The sequence below is a fragment of the Lynx canadensis genome, chromosome F2 (genome assembly GCF_007474595.2).
Source record: "Lynx canadensis isolate LIC74 chromosome F2, mLynCan4.pri.v2, whole genome shotgun sequence".
Classification (NCBI taxonomy): Eukaryota; Metazoa; Chordata; class Mammalia; order Carnivora; family Felidae; genus Lynx; species Lynx canadensis.
Window position 1 is genome coordinate 65,375,032 of NC_044320.2, and position 22,038 is coordinate 65,397,069.

General features: G+C 38.4%; 1 protein-coding gene across 1 annotated transcript in view; it reads left to right on the forward strand.

Moving 5' to 3' along the window:
• Nucleotides 1–22,038, forward strand: part of CPA6 (carboxypeptidase A6) — a 314,477-nt gene that overhangs the window by 127,578 nt on the left and 164,861 nt on the right. The window contains exon 2 of the mRNA XM_030304409.1: nucleotides 10,548–10,623. Within this exon, the coding sequence (XP_030160269.1) occupies nucleotides 10,548–10,623 (76 nt within the window). The remainder of the gene's footprint in view (nucleotides 1–10,547; nucleotides 10,624–22,038) is intronic.

Genomic DNA, 22,038 nt, shown 5'->3' on the forward strand with positions numbered 1-22,038 from the left:
CATTGTGGAGAGAGAAATATGCATGGTATGATCTCAATCTTTTTGTATTTGTTGAGGCCTGATTTGTGATCCAGTATGTAATATATTCTGGAGCATGTCACATATGCTTCAAAAAGAATGTATACTCTGGAGCACCTGGTTGGCTCAATTGGTTGAGCATCTGGCTGATGATTTTGGCTCAGGTCATGATCTCGTGGTTTATGGGATTGAGCCTACTTGAGATTCTTAATCTATTTCTGCCCCTCCCCTGCTCATGCTCTCTCTCTCTCAAAATAGATTTTAAAAAAAGTGTATTCTGCTACTTTAGTATGAAATCTTCTGAACATGTCTGTTAAGTCCATCTGGTCCAGTGTGTCATTCAAAGCCATTGTTTCCTTGTTGATCTTCTGCTTAGATGATCTGTCCATTGCTATAAGTGTGGTATTAAAGTCCCCTACTATTATTTTACTATTATCAATGAGTTTACGTTTGTGATTAACTGACATATATTTGCATGCTTCCAACTTACAGGCATAAATATTATTGCTACATCTTACTGGGTAGAATCCTTTATTATGATATAGTGCCATTCTTCATCTCTTGTTACAGTCTTTGGTTTAAAATCTAGTTTTTCTGATATAAATACGGCTACTCCAGCTTTCTTTTGATGTCCGTTAGCATGATAAATGTTCTCTATCCCCTCACTTGGTCTGTAATTGTCTTTAGGTCTACAGTGAGTCTCTGATAGGCAGCCTATAAATGGGTCTTTAAAAAAAACTATTCTTTTTTTTTCTAATTTTTTAACGTTTATTTATTAGAGAGCATGAGCATAGGAGGGGCAGAGAGAAGGGGAGACACAGAATCTGAAGCAGGATTCAGGCTCTGAGTTGTCAGCCCAGAGCCCAGTGCAGGGCTCGAACCCACAAACTGAGCTGAAGTCAGATGCTCAACTGACTGAGCCACTCAGGTGCCCCCCAAAAAAACCCCATTCTGATACCCTGTATCTTTCGATTGGGGCATTTAGCCCATTTACATTCAAAGTGATTATTGATAGATATGAATTTAGTGCCATTGTATTACCAGTTAAGTTGTTTCTGGAGATTTTCTCTGTTCCTTTCTATCTTTGTCACTTTTGGTCTTTGTATCCCAAAGAGTCCCCGTTAATATTTCTTGCAGGGTTGGCTTAGTGATCACAAACTCCTTTAGTTTTTGTTTGGGAAACTGTCTCCCTTCTATTCTTAATGACAGTTTTGCTGGATAAAGTATTCTTGGCTGCATTATTTTTCCCTTTCAGCATGTTTGAATATATCCTGTTACTCCCTTCTTGCCTGCCGAGTTTCTGCAGATCAATTTATTGTGAACCTTATTTGTCTTCCCTTGGAAGTTAGGGATTTCTTTTCCCTCCTGCTCCCAGGGTTTTTTAATCTCTGTATTTTGCAAATTTTACTACAATATATCTTGATGATGGCCTGCTTTTGTTGATTTTGATCGTTCTCTGTGCCTCCTGTATTTGGATGTCTGCTTCCTTTCCCAGAGGAGGGAAGTTTTCAGCTATATTTTGCTTAAATAAAACTTCTGCCTCCTTTTCTCTTCTTCTTCCCTCTTTTCTTCTGGGACTCCTATGATATGAATGTTATTATGCTTTATGGAGTTGCTGAGTTCCCAAATCTACACTTGTGATCCAATATATATATTTCCCTCTTAAGCTTCATTAGCTTGCATAATTTTATTTTCTATATCACTTAATTTGTTCCTGTTTCTTCCATCCTTGTCATTATATCCACTCAATGTTGCATCTCAATTACAACATTTTTTTATTTCCGCCTGTCTGCATTTTAGGTCTTTTATTTCTGTACTAAAGGACTCCCTGGTATCTTCAGTGCTTTTCTCAAGCCAAGCTAGAATCTTTGATTGTTTTAAATTCTAGCTCAGGCATATTACTTCTACCTGTTTTTTTTTTTTTTTAATGTTTGCTTGTTTTTGAGAGTGACAGAGTGCAAGAGGGGGAAGAACAGAGAAAGAAGACACAGAATCTGAAGCAGGGTCCAGGCTCTGAGCTGTCAGCACAAAGCCCGATGAGGGGCTTGAACCCATGAATTGTGAGATCATGACCTGAGCTAAAATTGGATGCTCAACCGAGTCACCCAGGCACCCCTACTTCTACCTGTTTTAACTAGAACCCTGGCCATGTCCTTTTCTTGTTCATTCTTTTGGGATGAATTCTTCCATGTTGGCATTCTGTTTAGGTTAGGAAAGCCTGATATGTTTCCTTCTCCTGAGAGCAATAGCTATATTAAGAAGAGGTCCTATACTGTCCAGGATCTGGCACTTCAGAAAGTGTTTCTGGTGTATGCTGTGTGCACTCTGCTGTTGCGTTTTGGCTGCTCTTTCCCTCTAATCAGTCCTCTGCAGAGTTTCTCCTTGCCTACAATGAGGAGTGTTTGGACCTTGTCCCATGTGTGGCAAGTTTTAAGGGGGTATACTTTGGTCTGCTTGTTAAGAGGCTAGATCCTGTTTACACTAGAACGAAGTTGTGCAGCACTCTATGGTCAGTAGGTTTTGTGCATGTGAGGGATTTGTGCTGTTCTTCTGGGGGGAGGGGCCTGCTGTTGGTCTGGCTGTCAGGCACAGTTGCCCTAATACAGAAGCACCCTGCAAGGTGCAGGGGATGGGGCTTGGTGTAAGTGCCTCAAATCTCCACTGTGCAAGCAGTACTGCTCACTAAAGTCTATTGGTGCTGACATACAGGGATGGAATGGCATTAGTCCCCTCTCATCCTTGGAGAGGGGAGTTTGCACCCACCACCATTCAGGAAACCTTCACAGAAGAGCAAACAATCTTTTGTGTGTCCTAGACAAACTTCAGATTCCTACCTTCACCCTGTGTCCGGGCCACCTGCCTACCTGGCAGCGCAGTGCACCTGTGTTTTATCTCCAGAACACTGGAGATAAACTGGAGTTTCAAAACTCCAAACTTTAGATCTGGCATGATGCAGACCCACACTGATCCTCTGGGGGAAGGTCTTGTCATGCTGTGGCCAGTGCGGTTTTTTCCAAGAAGGGCACTTGCATAAATTCACAGGGGCTTGGAGTTTATGGTAAAGCACAACAAAAAGCTGGTGTCTAGATTAGCTACCCTCAGCAGATGTCTCTGCTCCTATGCTGATGAATGGAGCAATGGGATGGCACCCATTGTCTCTCTTGTCCCCTGAGATGCAGTTAACCTCTACCAAATGTACTCCAAGACAGGGAACTGTCTTTCCCAGTGCCACCCAGGGTATCCTCAGACCACACTGTCTACTCCTAGGCTTCTACCCTCTTTCTCCACAAAAGCACCCCTATGCTTGCCAAACTCTACACCTGCTGACTTCTAAAACTTCATTTTTTAAGCTCTGCTGCTCATAAAAGCTCATGATAATCAGTGTCTCATTTTCCAGGTCAGTGGTTTGGGAGAAGTGTTTTTCCTATACAATCCCTTATGCATCTCTCCCCCCACTCCATAATCAGGGCTCCCTCCCCTTGGCAGCACCCATGATCACGTCTGCACCTCCTGCCTTCCACAGTATGGTCTAATTTCTCCTTCTAGCTGTGCAGTTTGTTCTCACAGTCCTCAGATAAATTTCTTGGGTGTTCAAAATGATTTGGTAATTACCTAGCTGTGTTTGAGGGATGAGGCAAGTGCAGGATCCCCCTACTACACCGCCATCTTCCCTCCATCTCCTGTAAAAGTGTATTAATACTAGAAAATGTATGTGCCTTATGTTTTTATGCATATTAAATTTATAAAAAGAAAATCACACATATTAGGTATTATAATTAATGGGAATGAGTAAAATTCTCCACTTAAAATTCAGAAAAATCTTACTAGTTAAATTTTTTAAAATTCAGTATTATGTTTGCAAGAACCACATTTGTAGGGGGAGGGAAGCATAAGAAAGATATAGGCAAAACTGTCCCAATCATTTGGCAAGAAATGAATTTTAAGAGTATTAAATGAGCCATAGAAGGATTTTCTAGAAACATTTTAAAATAAAAGCTTTATTCCATTCAGAAGATAGTCATTAATATTTATAGCTACTCATTAAAATACATGAATTAAGAGTTTTTAAATTAAACTGACAAATCCAAAATAATAGTAAGCATATTAAAATTCTATCAAAAATTGTCAAATTTAGCAATGACAAAAATTTAACATAATTAAGCATTTTTAATAGACAAAATTTTTTGACATCCTTCAAAATAACTCTTTAGTAAAGACAAACTAAAAACCACAATTATCCATCCCATTTACAACTGCATCAAAAAGAATACAATACCTAGAAATCAAGTTAACCAAGGAGGTAAAAGATGTATGTTGAAAACTAAGACCTTAATGAAAGAATTAATAAGTGGAAAGACATTCCATGCTCATGGATTGGAAGATATAATGTTAAAATGTCCATACTTCTCAAAGTGATCTACAGATTAAGTGCAATCCCTATTGAAATGCCAATTGTATTTTTCACAGAAATAGAAGACACAGTCCTAAAAATCGTATAAAACAAGAGCCCTCAAAGAGCCCAAAGTAATTTTGAGAAATAAGACCTAAGCTGGAGGTATCGTACTCTGATTTGAAAGTACACCACCAAGGTGTAGTAATCAAAACAGAATGGCACTGGTATGAAAACAGATACACAGATCACTGAGGCAAAATAGAGCACCCAGAAATAAACCTACACCTATGTGGTCAATTAATTATGACAAAAGAACCAAGAATATACAATGGGAAAGGACAATCTCTTCAATAAATTAGGCTGGGAAACGGGACAGCTACATGCAAAAGAATGAAACTGGACCACTATCTTACACCATACGTGAAAATTAATGCAAAGTGAATTAAAGACTTAAATGTAAGACATGAAATCATAAGACTCCTGGAAGGAATCATAATGAATAAGGCCTTTGACATAGCCCTTGGTGATGATTTTTCAATCTGACCCCAAAAGCAAAAATAAACAAGTTGGGGTTACATGAGATGAAGCTTCTGCACAGTAAAGAAAACCATCACAGAATGTAAAGGCAGCCTACCAAATGGGGGAAATTATTTACAAATCACCTGTTCCATAAGTGGCTAGTATCTGAAATAAAGAATTCATACAACTCAGTAGCCAAAAACTGAAAAATAGGCAGAAGATCTAAATACATATTTTTCTAAAGAAGATGTACAGATAGACAGCAGGCACATGAACAGGTGCACAACATAATCATCAGGGTAATGCCAATCAAAACCAACATACAATATCACTCCCCTTCTGTTAGAATAGCTATTAAAACCATAAATGTTGGTGAGGGTGTGGAAAAAAAGAATGCCTTGTACACTGTTGATGGAAATATAAACTGGTATAGCCACTATGGAAAACAGTATGGAGATTCCTTAAAAATTACAACTACCATATGATCCAGTAATTCCACTTCTGGGTGTTTATCAAGAGATAAAACACTAATTCATAAAGGTATCTGTACCCCATGTTTACTGTAGCATTATTTACAATAGCCAAGATAGTGAAGCAACTAAGTGACCATCAATGAATGAATGGATAAAGAAATTGTGATATGTATATATATACACATACACACAATGGAATATTATTCACCTATTAAAACGTAACAAAATAGACCTAAAGAAGACAGAATTCATATAGTAGAAAACATATACATACAAAAAACAATTTGTTGACAAAAATGATTTTTTTTTAAATGTTTATTTCTGAAACAGAGACAGAGTGTGAACAGGGGAGGGGCAGAGAGAGGGAGGGAGACACAGAATCTGAAACAGGCTCTAGGCTCTGTGCTGACAGCTCAGAGGGGCTTGACATGGGGCTTGAACCCACAAACCGAGAGATTATCACCTGAGCTGAAGTTAGAGGCTTAACTGACTGAGCCACCCAGGCACCCCAAAACAATGATTTTTTTTAAAAAAAAAAACAATCTTTAGAAAGATTTTTTTTTAGAAAAAACCAATTCTTAGAAAGTCTGAAGAATTTTTTTTAACATTTATTTATTATTGAGAGACACAGAGCATGAGCAGGGGAGGGGTAGAGAGAGGGGGAGACACAGAATCCGAAGCAGACTCAAGGGTTTGAGATGTCAGCACAGAGCCCGATGCGGGGCTCGAACTCACAAACTGCAAGATCATGACCTGAGCCAGTCAGTCACTCGACCGACTGAGCCACCCAGACACCCAAGTCTGAAGAATTTTTATTTAAAATCACAAACAGGGACCTCTGGATTGCCTAGTTGGTTTAGCCTTTGACTCTTGATTTCAGCTCAGGTCATGATCCCAGGGTCTTGGGATTGAGCCCTGCTGAGCATGGAGCCTGCTTAAGGTATTCTGTGTGTGTGTCTGTATCTGTCTCTTTCCCTCTTCCTACCCCTCTTCCCTTTCCCCCACTTGTGCACTCTCTCTTTCTAAAATAATAAAAAGTAAAAATAAATCACAAATTAGCACATAGAAAGGGACAAAACTACAGATGAAGATAAGATGCCTTAAATAAAAGACATTTTAATTAAGTTTATCTTCTATAAGTTTTTCAGGAAATGTAAATTAGCAAAATTAACTCAAGAAGCCCAGAAGAAAACTGAATAGACCAATATCCACTTAAGAGATCAGAAGGTAGATATCTGACCCTAAACTGTCGAAAAGAGTTTGTTTCACCTTGAGTAACTTTATGGGTGTATTCTACAAAACAATCAGGGACACAGTTTCTGTGCCATTCGAGTTGTCAAGGCATATTACAAAGCTGGGAAATTTCCAATTCTGTGAGGCTAGCTTTTAATGATACCAAAAATCAAAAAAGGGTAATTCAAAAAGAACATGTTTGTTTATAAAAAGCTTATTTTTTAAAATGTCTCCCTTATGAATATAGGCCTAAAACCCCAAAACAAAACAGTAACACATAGAGTCCAGCTGTTTATTTTAAAAAGTGTTTTAAAAGTTGCATATTAAGTGAAAATTAAAAGCAAATTACGAGATGTTGCGAAACCATCGTATGTGAATATACCCATGTGTAAATGCAAGACAGCCAGGAATGAATCACAGAAAAATTAACAGTGGCCACTAGGGGACAATGGGAGAGTTGGCATGAAAGAGAACTGGGAGGGGAATTTTATTTTGTATCTGCTATGATTTATTTTTACAAGCATAGATTTATAAATTGGCTCTATAACTTACAAAGAAACTTAGAGTTTAATAATGGAATTAATTGTGAAAGTTTATGCCAAGATCCAGGAGGAAATACCTGGAGTTTCAGATCTCTGTCTTTCAAAAGGAGTCTGTGGACTCTCCAGTTGCCCATAAAACAGGCTTTCTCCCATAGGAGTTGCAGTCGAGGCATAGCAATAAATATGGTAGGCATCAGCTTTGAGCAGCATAGTTTTAGAACTTGAAAAGGAAAATGAGTTAGTTCACTGCTCACTCCTTTGATGAGGAAACTGAAGTCCAGGAAGATTGTAAAAAGGTAGAGAAGGTATTCTTTTGCTAAATACTCTTCTCGATGTGTATGTTCTTATTATGCATTTAATAATGCTTTTTACATTGATTAAGTGTGTTTAATATTCCTATGGTTGTTACTGTACATAAGGATCAGTAATCAACTTGCAGCTTGGTGCTAGCGTTATAGCAACATAACTTAATTAGTCCTGGAAGGTAAGGGGCAAAATTGAAGTATATCATGAGTGAATATAGAGTTACTCGGCAATTAGCTGTCTGGAATATCCTGCCTCTATATGACATACTTAAAATTGAAAGTGCCTATGCTTTCTAAGTAAACTATATAGATTTCCTGAGCTTGAAATACCCGATTTACAAACACATGTGCATACCCAGTCAGCTTTCTAACCTCAGCCCCTATTCAGACCTGTGATTTCTCTCAATCCCAAAGGGTAGCAAAGGGGGTCTTAAATTGATGTTGCCACCTAGTGGTTGAAAAAATCAGTTCTAAGGAAAGCCCCTCCAACCATCTTTAATGGTTATGTTTAGCTAGTTTTTCCTCTGAGTTCCAGGAGCTACTTTACATTCTGAAACCTTCCTGTTTGTAGTACTGGATTATTATTGGCCACTTCAGAAAAGACTAGCTATCAGATCTAGGGAGAGTAAGCTATTTGGTTGAACAAGTGGGGCATTTGGGGTGGGTGGGTGGGGGCATTTAGTTTTGCACACTGAATAGAGCACTCTTGTTGGTTTCAGTTACTGGTTAGTGTAATAAAACGTACGGGTTTAAAATATATGAAATGTATTGGGTTTTCCTAAATAACTTTCCTTATTCTCCTTTTTCTCTGATAAGTAATCAAATAGTAATAAACACATATCTCAAGTCACACTTGAGAATTTCTACAAGTTATGATGAAGTGAACTTTTTGTGATAAAGGTGACAAAGCTGGGTTTGAGCAATCACTCTCAGAATTAAATAGTCCCAGGAGTGGTCATCTTTTATCCTTTTATCCTCCCATCTCACAGGAGAAGAACCAGTTGCCAGGTTGCATTATCCATCATTTAAGAAAAAGAAATCTTCCTATGGCTGTAAAACAGCTTCAGATTGCTTTCTTTGCACTCTTGAGGAGGTGATAAGGGCCCAGATGGAGGTGTGTTTCAGCAAGCTGTCAAGTGATCCATCCCTCAAAAACAACCATATCACCCAGTGGAGTTGCCTTTCTCTGCCAAGAATTATATTGGGTCAGGTGGGAGAGGCCAGAATATGATGAAGCCAGGAAAAATAAAGGACAGAGAACTGTGTACCAGAAATGAAAGAGAAAAGGTGTGAATTACATTTAAATTACAAAGTCATGTTTGGAACTGCTTCACAGTGACTTGGTTTTTTTCTTTCCCTGTACTTTTATTTTTTCCTGGGAAAATAGACTGCATGACATTGATACTGAGAGGTGGTTTTGTGTGGTTCTGAGGAAACCTAAGTGACATTAGGTTAGTAGTGCCTAAAACATACTAAATTATGAACAAGTCAAGGGCCTTTTAATTCATAGACCTAAAGAAGGTATAACAGGATCATTTGAGATAACAAAGCTAAAGTGATTGGAAATGAACACATAGCCCTAAGGAATAATTTTCCAACAAATCTGGAAGTCTCCCTTGGGGTCTAATGACCTCCATATTAATCTTACCTAGCCTTGAACACGGCTATTCATCTAAGTAGTAAAATCATAGAAAAATATGCCAATCCTATCCTTGTTCCAGTATACCTTTGAGGCTGGAGAGAGAAGTTGTGGGTCAACTGCTAGAGTTTTTGTTTTGTGCTGTATGTATATATATGTACATGTATATATGGTATTAATCTTTATCTTCAGTCATTGTAAAATGCTATAAAGGGTTATGAAAAATATTCTGGTTGTACCTATTTAGTACAGGAAACTTAAATTTCTAGAAATCAATTGCTCTCAATGATCTCCTTTATACCAGCCATTAATAAATAACTATATGCAAAACACATTGAGCAGTTGTGATTATTATATACTAGAGCTGTGCTTTCCAACCTGTCCTCATCATGATATAATGATACCTCTTTGACATACCTTGTGGGGAGGTCACTGCTATAGAGAATGACTCATCTAGTCTTCTCAGACACTTCAGGATCTTTACTGAAAGAAATTTTAGAGTGTTCAAATATCATCTCAGCTTTGGTACAATTTTAATGGCAGTAAAACTCAATTTTAAGTTTTTATCACTTAAAAGTTTTTATAGCCATCAGCATCTTGTGGGACACCTGAACAATTGATGGCCCTCTAATTTGTCCCCCCATGCCAGTTGGGAAGCTCCATACTGTAGAAATAAGATGACCCATAGAGATGGGCTTCTCTCTACTGTTCTCAGTGGGAAGAATCCAAATCAGAAGAAATGTTCCATGTTGTATGGCTTTCATAAATTCTCTTCTTGAAAGTCACTTTCCTTCTCAGCATTAAGTTTTAAAGAGTGCTTTTACCTCTGTCATCAGAAATTGCTTTCTTAGTATCTTCTCTGAGCTATTCATGAAAATCCTTGCTCCTGTTACCCCTGTCCCTGTGTTTTTGGACTTTCTCTGCTTAAGTGTGAGTTTGTAATTTTCAAAAGCTGATTAAAAAACAAATAGTTTTATTATTTTTTGAAGTTTATTTTGAGAGAGAGAGTGAGAGCATGTGCATGAGCATGGGAAGGGGCAGAGAGACAGGGAGAGAGAGAATCCCAAGCAGTTTCATCTCTGGCAGCACAGAGCCCAACACAGGGCTCCACATGGGGCTCGAACTCATGAACCCTGAGATCATAATCTCAGCTGAACCAAATCAGTTGTTTAACTGACTGAGCCACCCAGGGGCCCCAAAATAAATAGTTCTAAGGCGGGGGGAAAAAAGACCAATGTGATCAGAGAGTAACAATAACCGGATAAAATACCTGCTGGTCCAGGTATTGCTGGTGTCAGTCTAGTCCACAGTTTTGCTATTTCACTTCTTAATTGCAAAGGCAGTTGCTAAAAAAGCGAGCAGATAGAGATGGCTAAATCTTTAGTTTTGAAAGATGAATAACACCATTTTTCCCCTTTCTTACAGTGATAAGGTGATCAGACTTACTCCCAGTACAGAAGAAGAAGCAAATGCACTGAAGAAAATGTACCACCAACTTAAGGTAAGAAAGCGTCCACTCACTTATAATGCTTATAATGTGTTTACAGGGCTTTGCTACAGGAATTGAGTAAGTGGAGTTTATTAGCCAAGGGAAGAAAATGCTAAGGGAGAACTTGAAAGAGCTTTTAAAGAATAAGTTAAGGTTACTCAAAATATGATCTATCTGACCCATTATCTAGTTATGGGTTCATTTATTTTCCATCTCCCTTAGTAGAATGTAAGCTTTGTGAGAGAGCTTTTATCTACTTTTGCATTGCTGTATTGTCAGTGTCAGGAATATCCTACAAGTTCAGTAAATGTTTTTTGTTGTTTTTAATGAATAGGTAAATTTAGTTTATAATTTTCTAGAGCTTCACTTTTACTTTTCCTTCTTAAAATTTTCCTGCTGATCATCTACACTTCATTTTAATTAAAACTTCAAGCAGAAGTGAGGAAATTTTTTAAAAAATTCAAGTTAATTAATTTTGGTATGTTTCAGTGGGTCTGATTAGAAAATTCTGTTGGCAAAGGTTGAAGGGCTCTGATTATTCAATCTTTGATGAATTTTGTGGATTTCAGAGTTAGAGAATTTCTCATCTCCAGATTATTGCATATAATTGAGTGTTAGCTTTAGCTAAAAAGTTATAATGAGAAGTGTGGTGATGGGCTTTTGTTCTATGCCTATGAAGAACAAAGGCAAGACCGCAAAATATGTAGTGGTTTAGCTTCATTTTAATGGATAGCAAATCAGGTTACCAAGAAGGCCTCATTAATCTTCAATATGGGATAGAAAAGCACATATCCTGGATGACTGCAGGACAATCCTACCTGGAGAAGATGTTAGGGAGATGAGAGAGGAGGGATAGACTCCGTGTCTTCATGAGATGCAGTTATTGAACTTTCGGTCTTTTCTTTTTGACTTGATTTTTCCCTTTGACATCTTTCCTTCAAATATTGAATGCACTTGCAAATGAAGTTTGGAACTTTGAGTTTATCCCCTTCTGTCCTTCCTCCTCACTCCCAGCTTTGACATATGCACTGTCCAACTTAATGTTGGGTCTCATGACAAGGGCTCAGAGTGAAAATGCAGGAGCTCACCCCAAATTGTTGTGATTGTATCCAATACCAGAGACTGCTCTCCAGGCATGTCCTAAACTTCATCTTCTCAAAGGAATTTCTGCTTCAGGATATTGACACAAACTTTCCTCTGGTCATGTATGATCATCAACCCCACTATAGTCTTTTCAGCAGCAATATCTCAACACTACCTAAACAGCCCACCAGGGACTTAACATTTGCAAAGAAGCAGAGCAGCTTTCAAATAGAATTTTCTGTCTCCATTAAAATTGTGTTTTAGATACACTATCGGGAAAATAGCCACTTTACATCATGGAGTCCAGTATTTCATGGAACAAATATGCTTAACCAAACTTTGGGAGAAAACATCTGTGAAACGATTCCTCCCCCCATTTGTAAATATATTTGCATGGGAGGCCTTACAAAGTTATAAAAATGAAATTGCATAGTTGCATATGTGATGATCCCATGTCATTATCAAAAGCAATAAAATTACATCAGTGAGGGCTGGGAGGGTTACTTAAAATCTCTTGTAAATCGTAGTAGATGGAACAAAAAGATGTTGAGCATAGGTCAGACTGAACACTGAGAATACATGATATTGTGCTCTTTTCTGGGCACACTTCTGTACACACTTAAAAAAAATTGCTGTATATGTTCATTGAGTCCTTGAGGAAAGGAAGTAGGGAGTAGGAGACATGGTTTGGACGCAAAGGAGCTTTAGAGGACAACTAAAGGGAGGGAAGGAGAGGGGGCTGGTGAGGAAGAGGGGAACAGAGTTGAAGGGAAGAACAGGGGTTAATACCAGAATGTTGATGTTCTAGTGGCTCCACACCACAGAGAATCCAGCCCCTCTTAGGCACTATGTGCTAGTCCCAAGGCCACCTGCTTCGTATAAATTGTCCCCTTCGAACAACTCTGTGAGGTGGATATTATTATTGCTGTTTACAGCTAAAGAAATTGGGCAAGACAGAGGTTAAGTAACTTGCCCTGGGTCACAGTGTGGAGTTGGAGCACACATCTAGACAGTGCCCAACGCTCTAGAACCCATGTGAAGCCTTCCTGCCTCCTGCCTCTGTTTACTCTGATCATTTTCTCAATGGAGAGGAATAGGCCAACTTTGCTGGGACACGGAGCCTAGACTCAATGTGCACACAGCCATGTTCTCATTTACTTTATTCCTTGAGTCGCAAATACCACCCCCAGGTTCAGAAATTTGCAAGACTTAAATTCAGCTGATAATCCTACTCATGGCTATGATTTATTATAGCAGATACAAAGCAAAACCTACAAAGAGAAAAAGCATGTGACATGAAATGCAGGTGAAACCAGGCACAGGCTTCCAAGAAGCTTCTCCTTGTGGAGTTACACAGGGTGTTCTTAATTCCCCCATCAAGGAGTTGTGAGAACATATGTGAAATATTGTCCACCAAGGAAGTTCATTATAGACTTAGTGTACAGGGTTTTTATTGGGCCTAGTCATGTAGGCCCCCTCTGCCAAGCACATACCAAAATTCCGGATTCTCCAAAGCAAAGCAGGTGTTCAGCATGAACTATATAGTTTGTGCAGTCTGGGTGTGCATGAGCCACTCCTTAGATTTCAGGAGGTATCCTACCACCCTAAATTTCCAGATGCCAGCTAATGGCCAAACTTGCAAGCAGACCTAACAACAGCAGATTCAGGCCTGCTGTGTTAATTTTTTCTGCACATTACTTCATTTCTTTTTGTTAAAGAAATAGTTTTATGGGGCTGAGATTTGAGCACTGAGCTTAAATAAATTTGCTTTCTAAAAGCATCATGCTAACTGGATGTCATTTTAAATTCAAATCTTATCATCGAGTGATCCACTTGCACCACTGAAAACAGCAATTCTGGCCAGGCAAAGAAAGCAGCCGGCAGACAACAAAGAACATGACTGTCTGTCATCTTGTGCCCTGTGGAGCTGATGGGATGGAATTGGTACTGTTGTTAACAGCTCCTTTGCTCACACCCCCACTCCATGCACCTCCTCCAAGGGGAGGGGAGCTTTTAGTTGCCTCCTTTCCCTAAAACACAGTGTGGTAGTCAGAATTCCAAGATGGTGCCAAGATTTCTACCCACTGGTGTATCTACCTTGCATAATCTCTCTTCTGAGTGTGGCCAGAGCCTGTGAATGTGATGGGATAGTCATCTCCCTGAGAGACAGAAGGGAGATAACCTGAGATGGGCTTCACCTAATCAGATGAGCTATTTAAAAGCAGAGTGTTTCCTCCAGCTGTTCATGGAGGAAGAAGTCAAAGAAGTGCTCCTGCTGTCTCAAAAGAGAATCAAACTTCCAAGTTGTGAACCATCCATGGGAGCCATGTGATAAGAAATGCTACTGACCCTACCTGATGAAAGCCACCCCCAGCTGATAAGCAGCAAGGATATGGGAATGTCAGTCCTACAACTCTAAGGAGCTGAATTCTGCCTCAACCATCTGAGCTTGGAAAATGACCCTGAGGTCCAAATGAAGCTACATCCCAGCTGGTACTTTGCTTTTAGCCCAGTGAGACATTGAAAAGAAAATCCAGTCAACTGTGTCTGGACTTACGACCTACAGAACTATGAAATGGTAAATGGCTGGTGAGTTTGTGGTAATTTTCTCTACAGCAATAGAACAGCAACATAAAAGTAACACATGGTAAGGTAACCACCCTACATCCTGGCTTTTCAGTGGCCTTTAGTTTAATGGCATATATCGATGCTTTAAGTTAATTTTTCTGACTTCACCGGCTACAACCAATCATCTTTGGAAAAGTGATTGGGGTTACATGCTTAAGCTATAAATTCACAGCATCTTATCTGAAACATGAACAAATGCAAAATGTATATGCCATGTTGAGTGAAATCTGAGAAGATACAGTTACAGAATAGCTAATTAGACCTAGAACCGCTGTTACAAAGCTGGTTACTTTCCTAATTAAATTTTATGGTTTGGCTGAAGAATTAAAACAAGAAAGTTAAACAGAAAACCATGCCTCCAGAGAAATGGAATGAGAAAGCACCAACCAATTAAATTGTTAATTAAGAGCATAGCCATGATTTAAATAAAGTTATGATGGAAGGGAGACAGTTTGCAGGTGAGCAAAATTAGAGTCTGAACACTATGTTCTGCCTACATTTCTTCACAAATTCTTTGTGCTTGGAAAGAACAGAGTTGGCCTTATATAAGACCACAAAGTTTCTATATAGAATTGACAGATCCTGTTAAAAGAAAAACTAATGATGCTTGTTTCCAGCTCTAACATCAGAGTACTGGATAAAAAAAAAAATTTCTGTACCTAAAAGTTTGACATTTTTTCAAACTAAAACATAGCCTCAAAAACATTCATTGGTTTGACAGGTGCCAGTGAGTGCCATGTCAAAAATTGCACAATTCCTTGGGGGAAAACTGCATTGTCCCTTCTCCTTTGCTTATATGTGAAATTCACAGTTGCCTTTGCCAGGTGTGACTCCCCCTCCTCAGCCTTGTGCTGAAGTTGACTGTTGTGTAATCCTCCTTGGTGGTCTTTCAAGTCAGACACCTGGATCTACAGGAGCTTTGGAATACTTGTGGTCTCTACACCTTGAAGAGCTCCAACATGCAACTGGGCAGTTTATTGATTGGGAAACTTGTGAAGAAGAGGATGGGTGATAGGATTCATTCTACTTGGAGTCATTTGTTTCCGTTTTCAGTAGTAACCGATGGTGCCATTATAGGATCTCTTAATCATGGGTGTGGTAGGCAGAATTCTAAGATGGCCCTCAAGATTCTTGGCCCTGGTATATACACTTTCCCCCAGGTATCCCATCAAACACTAATCTAGGTACTGCTATAAAAGGATTTTGGAACTTTAACTAGAGTCCCAAATCATTTCACTTTTTAACAGGGAGGTTGTCCAGGTGGGTCTGACCTAATCAGGGAGAAATAATGTTCCCTCTAGCTGGATGCAAAAGAGGAAATCAGAGAAATGCACTCCTGCTGGCCTGGAGGAAATCAAACATCGTGCTAAGAACTGCCACGTAGCAAGAAATTTCAGGAGGCTCTAGTTGCTGAAAGCTGTCCTCAGTTGACTGAGGGAAAACAGAGACAGGCCTCAGTGTATAACCACAAGCAAATAAATTTCACCAGCACCAGGGAGAATGTAAGAAGATCCTGAGTCCCAGATGAGACCACAGCCTGAGCTGACATCTTGATTTCAACCCTTTGACACCCTGAACAAAAAAATCAAGCCACTTTTGGTTAAATGGTGAGATAAAACAGAAATGCTACATCAGTGGTAATTAAGCAATGAAAATCCAATACAATGGCCTTAAACAGCCAGTAACTTGGTGAGCTACCTGAACACACACACGAGTATTATAAATGATAATGAAAGATAAAAGTGAAGAAGAAACAAAAACTTTGTTTGAGGCAGGAAATAAAATTTCCATTTTTTTTTGTTAGAGCCTTTGTAAATCATCAACCAACATTACTTTTGCTTTCTCTGGCATGATTTTTGAAAGAGAAAAAGTTCCTCATAATCCAGGCAGATGTCCAAATGTAGTTGTGGATTAAATTTCAGGAATACCAATTTGAGATGTGGAATATAGTTTTCTCTGTGTGCCTAGTGATAATTAGTAAACTCAATAACAAAACATATTAAGAGAAACAATACAATACATGGAAAAATAGGAATACATTAAAAACATTCTTTCAAAAGTACAAGACCTTCTATAGCATTATTACAATGATTACCTTAGTGATTCTTTACTCAACTAAGTAGACATGACTTTGGGCCAATACCATAGTATTTTAAGTTGACTGTTTCCTTTGTTTGTAAGACTTTCCAATTTTGATGTTTAAACAACCTAGTTTGTTTGACTAGTTTTTGAACTTTAAAGTAGTTGCTCTTGATATCTGCCATCCCTAAAGTTCTTGTAACTGGACAGTTTAAGAGGTTAGGTCCAGCACAGTCTTCCATACAAGGTGATCTCAGATGGGATGGTTCATGTATCTGCCATCACCTATAATTGCCTCACTCATGTCTAGTGGTTGGCAGGCTGTGAGTTGGGATGACAGGACAATTGGACCATGTGTCTCTCATCATCTATTTGGCTAGCCTGGGTTTATTTACTCAGGGGATCCAAGACTAAGAGAAAACTGACAAAGTTCCTGGAACCAAAGTTGGAACTCCAGTAACATCACTTCTGCCACATTCTACCAGCCAAAGTAAGTCACAGGGCCAGTCCTGATTCAAGGGGTGGAAAAACAGACTCTGGTTCTTGATGAGGTGATTGCAAGTTGTGGAAACATGAGGAAAAAAGTGTGGTCATTTTTATAATCCACCTCATCCTCCACCCACATAGCTGTTCTAGTCTGTTGCCAGATCCAGAATGGAAGATGGCAACTACTTCACTTCTCCTCTGCTTTCTCATTGCCACAGTTGTGGCCCTTATCTTCTTCAGCCTGAATTGCACCAGTTTCCCAAATTGCCTTTCTGTCACCTCACATAGGACTCCTATTTGTTCGCCATTCTGTAGACAAGGTGATCTTTCTGAAATAAAAAACTGACCACATCACATGTTTACTTAAAACCTTTTAAGTGTCCTCGTTGTCAGCAAGAATTCCCAACCCTGACCATACATCAAATCCCCTGGAAAGATTACTCTTGGCCCCACTGCCAGAGATTGACTAAGTTCCTCAGGTGAAACTTGGTTATAAGTATATTTTTAAAAGCTCCCTAGGTGATTTAATACACAGGGAGGTAAATCACTGGCCTGGAGTATAGACCTCAAATTATTGGACATGACCCATAGGGCCCTTCAAAACCACACCCAGATTGCCTCTTAAACACTTCTTAGCTTCCATCACTATACTTGGCTCAGTGTTTATTACCCTAGCTACACTAAACTTGTAGTTTCTCTAAGTGCCTTTTTTTCAAGTCATTCCTCTTGTCTGGAATGCTCTTCTCTTAGTCCACTTGGTGGACATCTTGAAAGACTAGGTTAAAGCATTCACTTCTTGAATTCTTTGACCCCACTGAATTCTACAGACAGTTATAGCCTAGCATTTATCACTTTATGCTTACAATATTTTTTCTCCCCTATTTCATCCCCACTGAAATGATTTTCTTGCAGATCTGAGACATAATCTCTGAATTGTGTATAGTAAATAGAAAGGCATTGATGAAAGAGAATAGAGTGACTCCAGCTGGTGCTAAAAGAAGTTTATGTGCACAGTCAGGACCTCAGGAACGTAGCCAGCTGAGACATAGACTATTGCTCCTTCTTGACCCACCCCTCAGGTTTCCTTTTTTTTTTTTTTTTTCCTGTTCTTTACAGGTTACCCTTTGTATTTATTCTCATAATTTCACCTGGAAACATACCAAGGATTAAAGGAATGATTTGTTCATTGTCAAATGTGAATTTCTCACCGTTGCCACTTTAAAGGACATTACCATGTGATCAAGGATATGGGAATAGAGCTAGTTCCTTTTTCAGGGGCAGAGAGGGGCTTAGTGACTAACAAGTTTTCCATGAAGTATACAAACTATACTTTGGTGCCATTTCTTTTTTTTTTTTTTTTAAACGTTTATTTATTTTTGAGACAGAGAGAGACAGAGCATGAATGGGGGAGGGTCAGAGAGAGAGGGAGACACAGAATCTGAAACAGGCTCCAGGCTCCGAGCGGTCAGCACAGAGCCCGACGCGGGGCTCGAACTCACGGACCGCGAGATCATGACCTGAGCCGAAGTCAGCCGCTTAACCGACTGAGCCACCCAGGCGCCCCACTTTGGTGCCATTTCTTGAACCCATGAACTTAGAGCAGCCTTTGCATATTCATCAGCCACAGCCACAAAGCCTTTACTTGATCAAAGAAGTTTCCCGTTTTCGACCATATATTTTTCTAGCTGCATAAATGTGGAGTGATTTCCACTGCCTTATTTGGTTTCAAAGGTCATTGGTAGTGACAAGAATGGAACCTGGACCACAACCATTTTTATTTTTTGAATATAATTTATTGTCAAATTGGCTAACATACAGTGTGTAAAGTGTGCTCTTGGTTTTTAGGATAGATTCCCATGCACAAGCATTTGTAGAGAAATAAGTTCTTCCCTGATGACTGATACAATGTAAATGAGTATTAATGACCTACAAGAATTGACTATCACCATCCAAATGCATTTATTAACTATGTGAGGTCTTAAATAGGTCAAATGTGGGAAGCAGTTAGCATGGTGATTAATAAGAGCATGACCTCTGGAGATACACTTTCTGGGTTCATATTCAGACTCTTCCATGTCCTAGTTGTATGAGTGTCAACAAGTTACCTAATTTTTCTGTGCCTCTGGTCTCTAATCTGTAAAGTAGAGAAATCCAGAGAGAATTGATCATTTCCATGTTTGTGCTAGCATATTGCTAGAACATACATATTTCTACTCTTTTTTACATATTGTGCATCCCTTACTGGATTGGGAACCCCTGAAAGCATACTACTTACCATTCTTCTTTGGGTAGGATCAATTTCTGACTCCTATTTCCCTGGTGCCTGGCAGTTGTAGGAACTCAACAAATCTTGAATGAATGAATGAATGAACAAATTAATTCATCCATCTACTTTCCTATAATTATAAAAACATCTTTAACTTGGATTCTAATCAAGAGCATATGTATGGCTGAATAAATATTCAAAAGATCAAAACAATGAAATATAGGTAGGAAGAATTATTATACAATGATGGGTTTAAGGGATCAAGGAATAGCAATTTAGGGAGAAATTATCCATTTCTTCAATTTTTAAGGAAGTTTTATGGAGGAAGTAGGATTTCTATAAGAGCCTGGCAAATTTCTGGAGGGAACCATCTCTGAGAAATGCAATCTTACATTAGAGCCTCATGTAACTTTAAAATTTTGCCTTAGGGTGTTGACTAAATTCAACGAATACAATAATGCTAATTATCAGAAATATTTTAACTTGAAAATCAGAGTTCAGGTGTTCTGCTTAGGAGTCATTTGTTTTTTTATATAATCAGAAATGTCTGTGTCTCTGATATACTTGATTAACAAATCAATTCCTTTCTTTTAACCTAAAAACAGCTATTGGGATGCCTATATGGCAATTCTGTGTCCTAAAAAAAATTCAGAACACCTTTTGCATATTCATCAGCCACAACCACAAAGGCTTTGCCTGATTAAAGAAGTTTCCTGTTTTCTACCATTTTGTTTTTCTAGCTGTATAAATGTAGAGTGATTAAAATTCCCATGGTCCCACAACTGTATTTTTAGATCTTTTCCTGATAATTGCATTTGCTTTGAGGCTATCTGATCATGAGTGTTCTTCTATTCTCTCACATTTCCATCACATTCTGAAAATGGACTATGATCTAAGAATCTGTATCATAATTTTGAGAAAAGACAAGTTACAGGGCATGGAACATATTCTAGCAGAGGGAAAAAATGGACCCAGTGTAGGTATTGGTGATCTTTGAGAAGTAGGTGAATTTATTGGATACCAGCAGGCTAGAGCTGGTCTAGAGGAGATTGCTCATATTCTTGACTAATGTGTTTTAACCAACTAAGCATGTTTTAACCTAGTATATTTAAATCAACAGCAAACATTAAAAATTTTTCTAATATAAAAATACGAATAATGGAAGAGATGCTCAGAGATTGGAGGAGAAACATTGACAATGAGTATGATATTTCTTTTTTAACAAATCTAAGGTTGATTCCACTTATCACAGATCCTGTTTGTCATTTTCTTTTAAATACTGAGAAGAGCACTTTACAGATTGCAAAAAAAAAAAAACCACCGTAGTGATTGTAGAATAACAAAATCTCTTAGGGTTGCCTGAGTTCTTTCAGGAGTGTTGGTCAAGATAAATGATACATACTAAATTTCGAGTTTCACAGGACTCAGGATATTGCCTAGATTAATTTATTCCTTAACAAATTGTACACATAAGGTCCATATCATACAATCACAAGCGGATTTAATCCTAGATGAGAAATGTAAGAGACATTAGCCATAAAAGTTAATTCTCTGACCAATAATGTTTAGCATCTTTTTCTTCATCAAACCTATGAATGTGTTTCTAGACAATATAAAGTGAGAAAATGGCATCAATGGATAAGAAGGCTTTTAATCAGAATTCTAGGTAATTTCAATAAAACAGAAGGTTCAGCAACACAAATGTTAAAGTTATCTTAAGGACAAATGCAGAATAAAGCTTGCAAATATTTAGACTGTTAGTCACACAGAAAGGAAACATTAAAGATGATAGTGAAATGTGACCTTATGAACAGTGTAAAATTGTACATCTATAAGTCGGTGTACCTATTAGGATGTAAGGACTCTGGGCTTTCAGAGATTCCTGGAGTGACCTTTGTATGGCAGACTGTTAGAAAACAAAATTCCATTTTTTCTTCTTAGCACTATATTTCCAACTTCCCCTTCATTTACTTATGTATGTCCCTACAATTGGGCATATCCATTGGGATATACAGAAAAGTGATGTGGGCTGTTTCTGGGCCAAGACTTTATAGAAGTTTTCCCTCCAAGTCCTCTTTCCTTTTCTGCCTGAATGATAGTGATAACAGGGCCCAAGAGGATGAAGCCATGATGTGGAAAATTTCTGGATCCTTGAATTACCACATAAAGAAAAAGTTGTCCACCCTCAAATGTCACCTTGGTTATGTATCTAAGGAACAAACTTCTCTTGTATTTCAGTCATTTTATTGTATTTGACCACTGTAGGGGAGAAAAATAATTTTCCCTCTACCTTTATGATTTCTTAGCTGAGACACTACATAATTTTTAAAAAATTACCAAAAGAAAAACAAATAGAAGTTTATATTCACTTTCTCTATTAAGATGTTACTTAAGTGTGAATTCTAAGCTACCTTGGAGTTACTCACTTTTTCCTGGGCATCTCCCATGAATGGGCATTTAGAAGAATAGGAGGTATGACAGTTTGTGACACAGTTCATCTGGTGGTGGTATCAATTTCTAATCTCTCCTGTGATGAGAGTCAGTCTTCCCTTGTTGATGAAACTCCTGGGGGGGAGGGTATTTATGGCATATCCTTTTAGGGGAGTAAAGAAAAAGCCATTCCCTGCATTTCCTATTTAATAGTGCCTACAGCTCAAAATAATCCATATATCAAAGCAGCATACTTTAAGGTGGCATGTTCTAAACTCCTGAAGTCATATTTTGGGATAGCATATTTTACCTGTCAGCATCACCACAACTAACACTGAAGATGGTGCATTATAGTACTATCTTAACAAAAACAAAAATAAATATGGCATTAGCTTAGCAGTTGGGAAGTAGCTGAAAGGAACATAGATATAACAATCTGGAAAGAAAAGACTAGT